General features: G+C 41.9%; 1 protein-coding gene across 1 annotated transcript in view; it reads right to left on the minus strand.

Annotated features, from left to right (window-relative positions):
• Window positions 1–2871: 2871 nt before the first annotated feature.
• Window positions 2872–8968, minus strand: part of LARP4 (La ribonucleoprotein domain family, member 4) — a 14854-nt gene continuing 8757 nt past the window's right edge. The window contains 8 exon segments of the mRNA XM_009883204.1: window positions 2872–3480; window positions 3483–3604; window positions 3607–3835; window positions 4048–4216; window positions 4498–4619; window positions 5204–5362; window positions 5562–5610; window positions 6372–6605. Coding sequence (XP_009881506.1) covers window positions 3346–3480; window positions 3483–3604; window positions 3607–3835; window positions 4048–4216; window positions 4498–4619; window positions 5204–5362; window positions 5562–5610; window positions 6372–6605 — 1219 coding nt within the window. The 3' untranslated portion in view covers window positions 2872–3345.

An 8968-nucleotide genomic window follows, 5' to 3' on the forward strand; every position in this document is an offset into this window, starting at 1 on the left:
ATGTAAGATACTATAAAACTAACTTAATTTTAGAAATCAAAAGAAAAAAACTTTTTGCACTTTTAATTTTACTATCACATGCAAAGAATTACTTCTCTTTTCACTCCCCAGCAGAAGTACAAGAGAGTGGCCCAATCTTTTCCATGCACAATAATTTGGAAAAGAACTTAAGTGGGGAAGTATACTCCTGTAGCTAACAAAACTCAACAATTCTGAAAACAAGTCACAGTTCATAAAACTGAAAGTTACGTGTGATTTGCACCGTCTGGTATTTAATATCAGCAGAGCAGGAAAATCGGTGTTTACATCATGTGGTAAGCTACCAACCACGGAGAACTGTTAGTTGTCACTTCAAGCGCATACCGACCATTGCTGTTGAGCAAGGGACAGTTTCACCTCTGCTGATAAAACGACACAGCTCAAATGGAATCAATGAGCTGCACCAGCTTTCAGTCTGGCTCCCAAACGATCGCTGTGTCCCCGATTCCCCCGGTCCATCAGAACAGGCAAACGTGGTGGGCAGAGACACAATGCCTGCCCGCGTCCGTTACGGGGATGAGAATGTAGCAGCTAGCCCATCTAAGTGATACGTTTGCCATGCAATACAAGTACTGCAGGAGAACTTGCACACAAAACTATGGTTTTCACAGCCTTTATATTTACGTGGTTATTCCCCCCAACCCCCAGACATTAGAAATGAAAAAAAAAAAAAAAAAAAAAAAAAAAGAAAAGCCACAACCCAAACCCCACAGTTATAAATGGCAGTGGGGGAGGGGGGAGAAGAGAAATGCTAATGTTAAATCCTTGCACACAGGTATTAAATAAATAATTATGAGCGCCCTAATCTGATAAAAGTTTGAATATGCTGGAAAAAGCCAACAGGTTTACAGACTGATTTGCATACACTGTACAAGAGCCATAATCTGCTGCTGGAAAACACACACCCAGGACATAGAAAGCATCCTCTCCACGGTCAAGTTTTTTCCAATCACCTTACAAGAAAGATTGAACTGCAGTTATTTTTCTTTCCACATCTAATAAATGAAGAAGTTACATTTCACAACTGTTAAAAATTTAGATACTTTCAGCACTACAAGGCTATTCTACGCACTGCACTGAAAGCGCATGCCTGCGTGGATCAGAATTAGCACGTCGCCTTCACCGCGGAGGACAGAGACCAACATCTGCAGGACCCTTGCCCCAAATCCCTCTTCCCCCAAGCAGCAAACAGCTGCCGGCAGCTACTGGCATCCCAACACTTACTCAACTTCGCAATGACAGCGCACATCTATCCTAAATATCTGTGCCTACCATACAGGTTTGTTTTTTCCAGTTTGACTGCAGTAATTGTTTATGGCCTTTAAAATGATTAAAAATTAACTTTGAATTCATTGCATTTCAGAACTTTCAACACTTTTAAATATTTAGACTTCTCTATCATTCCAACAAACGTAGCATTATCGAAATAAACGGAGAAGGGTTCTGTAAGCATCCCTAAACTGTAGACATGATCAACGATTTTTTTTACTAAATTAAAAAAACCTCCCAAACCCAGTACAGGTAGTTTAAAAGTGAATAATGATTTTGGGTTTTTTTTATATATATAGGTGTATATATATAACATGCGTAGAAATGAACAGTTAACTGCATAAATACATTATATTGTGTTATGAATCAAATCAAAGCAATTGCCAAGCTGAATAATAAGTTAGAGAAATGACAACTCTGGCTTTATATATATATTTATAAAAATAGATATGAGTGTTCTCAAAGCAGTTGATAGAGAATGCCTACTGAGTAAGAAGTCGCCAAGGGTTATCTGGCTAAGAAATCAGAAGATGAAAATTTTCACAGTTATTTTAACTGCCACTTACATTCATTCTAATGTCAACACTAGCATATATTACTAAGATGTTTACGGTATATATCACAATTGAGTTTTCCAGTGTTCACAACTTACAACTTTAAATTTGTACACTTGCTATTCTAAAAAAAGAAAAAAAAAAAGTGTGATTCTTACTGCTGGAAGCTACTTTTCCCTAACACTTTATATATAACCTTGAACCCTGGCATGCTGATTTTGGCAGATTAATGCACTGAATTTTCCTATTTCGTCATTATGGTAATCACCTTTAAACCTAACCACTTACTACACCATAGTGTTGCAAATTTAGTCAGCATACAGCTAGGCAAGATGCTACCTTTTGAGTAGCTTCTCTGAACATGAGGGGTTTTGTTTAACTCTTTACCTTTAGTTCCACTTTAAACAGTAAAAAAAAAAAAAAAAAAAAAAAAGTCAGTTGCTACTACATCAGCTGTAAACAATGAGTTCCCAGTAGATATAAACCCTGATTTCTAGTATACAGCATCCAATACCCTACTCCAGAACACGAAGATAGGTCAGTATATAGAAAACCCAGCCACATCTCCGATTTGCTAGCCATTCAGAGCGGCATCTGTTTAACCCTGGTGGGGCACGCAAAACTCCGTGCCCAGCATTCCCACCTGCAAGGCAGAATCCCACATCTGCAACTGGAATTCCAGGCTCTTTACTTGTGAAGCTAACATCACGTACTGTGTAGCCGTCCACCAATCCTACACTGGACCTGCCTCAAGAAAACATACCAAGGAAAATGCACAAAAGTCTGTAATAAAGCGATTAGAGAAAGTAACAAGCAAGAAAACAAAACAAAACAAAACAAAACAAACCTAAGAAGTTGCCCTCAAAAGGAGGCGAGGAAAAAGGGCAAATTAAAAATTCTGACGTCCTCCCTTCTGCCTCCTTCCAATTGCGTCTAGGAGACAGTTTTTGCTGTCTGTGTGCTCTGATCTACAATCCAGTATCCTGTAAGTATTATTGTGTACAAAGCTTGCTGAATGAATTATCAGTAAGGTCAAGAGACTCCACTTCAAGCTGGAAACGCAAAGTTTACTACAGTAGTACATTCAGTTTTTCTCATCAGTGACTAAGTCATGACAACAGTATCTGGCCACACTCACTCCACTCACGCCGACCAAGCACCTCAGCTGCAGACGTGCTCTGCAATGCAAGGCCATCAATGGCAGACACATCTGACAAGCCAAATGTTAAATAGGTTAAAAAAAGTTCTGATTTTACAGAAATGCTCATTTTTCAAAAATAATATTCTCTTATCCTTTTCCTCCTACACTGAGGGACAGGTTAATTTGTCAATTCATACTCTTCTGCTTTGTCAAAATGCTAGTTTCACAACCCCAAAACTGATTTCAAGCAGGAAACCCTCTGCAAATTAAAAACAAAAATACAAAAATTATAATATCTATATTTATATTGATTGGAATCCTCCAGCATTTGTGAAATCACTTTTAGAGATGAATTTTGGGACCCTCCACAACTTCTCCACACAAGCCACGCTCCAGTTCAGTATTCCCCTTCATGAATACTTCTTTCTCACAGTCTCCTTTGCTGCTTATTAGTCCACAGCTCAAATTAAATAGAGAATAATTGGCTGGACAAGTGTTACTTTGGTGACCGGGGTGGCACGTACTGCTCCTTGCCGATACGTCGAGGTGCTCCCTGAGGCGATGATCTGCGTCCAAACTGGCGCCTCTGTTCCCTGATTTTCCCAGCAGCTCCCCTGGGAGGCCCATTGCCTCGGAACCCGGAATAATCCTTCATTCGAACTTCAACCTTGTCATGAGCCTTCTCCGAAGCCTTCTCAGGTGTGCCATTTTCTTCATTTTTGGCAGGGGGAACAATGTTGGTGCGATGCTCCCTAAGAGGCTGAACAGGAACTGGAGGAGGCTCTTTTGGGGGCTTCTGGCAAACTTCAGCATAACTTAGCTTGCGTGGCTCCTTGGGGAACAAGGGAGAAGAACAAGGTTTACATACCAGAATAACCATGCTATGCTCTTCCAGACTATCCCAGGCACAACAGCAAGAACATGTGCAGTGAGCGATTACACCACAGCTGTGGTGAACTGCACAAGAGAAGGTCCTGAGCGCTACATCAGCACATCTGAGAGAAAGCTCCCCACGCTCCCCACCCACTCCCTGCAGGGCCTTACCTGCATCACTGAGGCAGGAGCTGCGCTTGCACTAGTAGAAGGTGAAGTGGTATTTGTCCTTGGCGGCTTTGCAGCACTGACAGGAGAGACAGACACCGGTGGGGAAGCGTGGCTTGTAACATCTTTCTGAGCAGACACTTCTTCCGGTTTGCTGTCTGGCTGAACCGTGCTGTTAAATCAAGAACAATTTAACATTATAAACCTACTCACACAGAAAGTAATGTTTGAAGTCAGGACTGCATTTTTTGCAGAACAGGACAGTATAGCCATTACCACCACCATTTGCTATTTCCATCTAGTGGCCTCTAGAGAAGCCACTAGATGGAGAAGAAACTCCCACCACAGACGGAGAAGAAACAACAAACATTATTGCCACCTTGCTGGACAGCAGCTAGCGTCTTTGCTAAAACATGCAAATTTTAGTATTCTTGATTCAAGTAATCTGCATACCTTAACACCACAGCTTCAGTCTGACTTGGTGAACTCACACTTGTCACAGGCTGTTGGACAGTGTTGTGTGTCTGTTCTTCCTGAGCAGGAGCCGGACAGTTGGGCAGCAAATCTTTGCTTTCCTGTGCAGAAATCGTAAGTTGCAGAATATGGAAAGATTGCAGATGTGCTTAAATTGCTTCTCAATACATCAGTTAAAGACAACTGAAATGTGGGATATTTCCAAAGGCTGCTCAAGTCCTGATTATAGGAATTCTACTTCTTTTGGAGCATTGTCTCTAAAGCAATCGCTCTTTATATGGGCAAAACAAATAGTGGATAAAACAAGAAGTGCAGCTGTATTACTCAGATTATCAATGCCTGGTCCCACCAGCTCAATTAACAGACACAGCTGGAAACAGCCCCTGCCTACACTACACACAGACTACTTCAACAGCCAATACTCCTCATTTGCCTGCTTCATTTCAAAACAGTACTGAGCTTACAATACCGTAATTACAGAAGCTTCAGCTAAATACCTGCAAAAAGCGAAGGAAATCCAAGAACAAAAAGACAGAAAATGCATTATTGTTAACAAACACAGTATGATGTTTGGGCTTTGCATTCTCATGTGCAGCTCGAACATAAGCTGGTTCTTTTAGCAGGGTTGAAGGGAGACACAGTATACGCATACTGCTGTGCACGTGCCAGAGACAAGAGTGGGTACCTTTTCTTTGCAGACTCCTTTAACAATATCGGACATCCTGCTCTCCAGCACAGGCTCTCCCAGTATTTTTGCTGTGCTGCCAGGCAAAGGCGGGAAATTTGATGCTAGCAAGTCAAACTTTGGTGTCTGAGTCTTTGTTTCTGCTGAAGGCTGAGGTCTCTAGAGAAGGAAAATACCCGTTAATAGAGCTGTAACACCTTGCACTAAAAGCACTGAGCAAGTGTCAGGGAATTTCCTAGAAGCACTGAATACCCACACTGTAGTCTGAGGATTTAAGGACTGCGCATTCCTTCAATAAATGCAAAGCCAACACATTGCACTTTGTGCAACTCCCTGCAATAAGGGAAGTAGAACTTACTGGAACCCGGTCATCTTCTCGTCTCCTCCGACCTCTGAAAACGTTCCTCCTTTAAAGGCAAAAAAAAGTCAGTCAGTGCATTCATCTAGCTGAAGTGTGCACTCATCTGCACAAAGGGGAGCCTGTGGCAGGGGATTTACAGCAGCCTACTGATGTTTCTCAAGATACAGTTCTGGGATGTTCTCCATCTTCAGGAGGGGTCAAAGCTCTTACACTCTTGGAAAACAGCCAATATGGGAAACAATTTCTCTTTTCTCTCCCTGTGGAGGAGGTACCCAAAGAGCATTGTATCTGAACAAGCACAGTGACAATTAGACTATAATTTTATAGTAATAAACTTATTCACCTGATTTCTCACATATCTGTCTTGGTCACTTATTTTTACGTGTCCGAATGCTGAATTAACAAACAAAAGATAAAACCAGTTGATCTTACAAGATTTAGGAGATCAGATTCTCCAACCGAGGATTTGCTGATTATTTACAACAATACAAATACCAACTTTATTTCAGCAACTGTTTTAATTCTGGGGACAAATTGGGCAGTTATTTTGAAATAAAGACACCTCACTATCTTACTGCAATGTATTTGAGAGAAGCCATATAGTCAAGCAGGAAGCATTCATGCTCCCAGGTAAGTATTTGTCACGCCTGGTTTATTTAAATGTCAGTTTTCTCCTGGTCAGTCTTTGCAGACACACGTATTGTGCCACTGGTTGATGATCCTTGGCTCGTACAAGCGATTTGAACCTCCAACACCATGTAACACACTGTTGCATTCCAGCCAAAAGCAGTACACACAGTTCTTTACCTGCCCCTGCCAATGCCATAATCGCCATTCTGCTCCATCTGTGTGGTGGGAGAATCCTTCTGGGAATATCCTTGGTCTTGATGCCCAGGTAACGTACTGTTATGTCGCTCCATAACAAAATTCCTTGAGTTGGTTCTGTTCAGTGGTCCATCCCCCACTGGCATGGTATTGACGGCAGCTGGACCCTCCACAGCGTGCTCCGTGCTGTTAGATGATCGGAAGTGAGGCTTCACACTGCAGGACACAGAGCAGCCGCTGTGTAATCCAGAGTTAAAGAACACGACACAAAACTACCACCGACTACAGTTAATTTGTAGCTGACAAGAAAGGAGAGATCAGTAAGTACTGGAACTTCATCAGAGAAGTTGTTTCCTACACAAGTTTGTCAATAACAAAGAAATTGTTCTTCCTTACCTCCTTCTATTCCTTTTGTTACATTTTTCTTGCAACCTCCTCTCCTGTCAAAAGTTGCCATTTGTAGAAAACATCGAGATCACTGCCCAACAGATACCAAAGGGGGAAAGAAAAAGAACCAAAAACTAAACCAACCAACAAAAAACCCCACAAACCCTAGGGGTGGTAGAAGAGCCAGAAGACCCCCAAGAGGGAGTCTCCATTTGTATGGGCCTGCAGCACTGGCATGGGGTATTGGAAAGTGACCTGGAGAACTACGCTGAGCCTGAGGAACAAACTGATCTGGCCACAAGCAAAAAAACTGAACTGAAACAAGAAGCCAGGAGTAGATGATGACTGAATAGGCTGAAGAGAAGAAGGGAGATGAGGCTAGGGTAGCTGAGAGCCCACCTCCCTTAGTGGCTTGAAAAGCCAGGATCTCACCCTTCTGTTAGCAAACACCCACAGCGCTGTCTCTACGGTTTACAATATCCCAGACATTCTGCCCAGGTATTGATTATTCAGCGTTAAAGCTGTATTTCCTTTGAAGACAGATGCAGATGTGCACGCTCAAGTGCTTCTGCAAGTTAAGGCTCAGGGTCTTACACACAGAAAAACTGACCTACCATAACATGGAAGTTTTCTGGAGCAGCATTCAGGTGCCTCAGACTATTTTTCACTTCTGCACCTTGCTCTCATTTCCAGGCAGCACCAACCGGTTTTGGCAAGTGAGACAAGGACCTTAAACTATATCTTTCTCCTCTGGTCAACCCTTACCATCTCATAATTTAAGGACAGAAGGAGGATTTTGCATGCTTATTGTTTTTAAACAATCTCATGATAACATTCCATGCAATCAGGAGAAATTCTCCCGCTGCCAGCCAAAGTACGATTCATGTCTGGGAGGAGAAGTTAGCTTGACTACATGGTCTCTTACAGAGTAATCAAGCAGCAGCCTGAAAAAGGGTCCTTTCTTTCAACAGACCATAAATCATGCTACTTTTGGTTTCTCTAAGCCATGCGAATATGGAAAGGCATGTTGTGGATGCCACAGACCCTAGACTGCCTAACAGAGAGGTAGTTTCCTTCCAGCTTCCACCAATAAACTTGTTCCCTTCCACTCGGCCAAAGAATTTAAGTTGGGAGGAAAAAGCAAAATAGGAGAATTCAATGAATGACAAATTATCATTTGTTAGCACTAAATCAGAACAGCAGTGATGCGGCTGTAGCAGCAGCAGATTCCTCCTCCCTCTGCTTGGCCATCGTCCTGTGGTATTTTAAAAACGAACTCCACCACTACCTGACAGACTTCTCCGTAGCCTTACAATTAACAGCTGGAAATTTTGCAGCATTTCATATGTAACCAGAAAGCAGAACAAAAATCGCCTTTTAATAGCCCAATTTTGAGTGGTCAAATGAATCTGCTTTACCAAAGACATTTTAAGTTACCTTTTAGATGGCTGGATAGAAAAATAACAATTTAACCAATACTAGCACTGAGGATTCTCTGTTACAAAGACTCAACCTCTCTTTCCCACAAGGATGTGGCAACAAATCAGGGCAAAATAAATATGAGGGGCTTAAACAAATGTTTGGCTACAGAGAAGTCCAATAATTAACTATGAATTGTCTGTATGACAAAACAAATCAGGTTTAAAGAGCCTGGACAGAAACCGAAAAGCAGCAGCTGGATGAACCTCTCCAACTGAACTCTTCTGCAGTTCAAGAGAAGATACGCTGAACAAAGATTAATTCATACTTCACAGCTTCAAGAAACACTAAGAACCAGTTTTAAGGACGAAATAAGGTTGTTTTCCATCAGCAAAGACCATAGGGAGAAGGAGGGAAGCTAAATAAATTCTTCCATTTTGTTCAATTTATTCTTAAAATGGAAGATTGTCAAGTTATTATTCAGCCCTCAGATCTCATAATCTTACCCGTCATTGAGAAGGCCACAATCTTGTCTGGGCAGAAGAGCAAAGCAGAAAAGATAAGGAAAGATAAGGAAGAAAAAAAAGCAGAGAGAAGGAGAGATGATGTGAGAGAGCAAAGAGAAGGAAAAGCAGGAAGTGCAGGCTGCCCAGACAATCGACTGTTGGACCTGTTCTCTCTTAGCGCGATACTTGATCATCACTGGGCCAAACCTTCGAGGCTGTGCCTCGCTGTTACCTTAGCAGTCTCCTGTTTGCAAAGAAATCCTGCTG

The sequence above is a fragment of the Charadrius vociferus genome, unplaced genomic scaffold (genome assembly GCF_000708025.1).
Source record: "Charadrius vociferus isolate BGI_N301 unplaced genomic scaffold, ASM70802v2 scaffold564, whole genome shotgun sequence".
In the NCBI taxonomy this organism is placed as follows: domain Eukaryota; kingdom Metazoa; phylum Chordata; class Aves; order Charadriiformes; family Charadriidae; genus Charadrius; species Charadrius vociferus.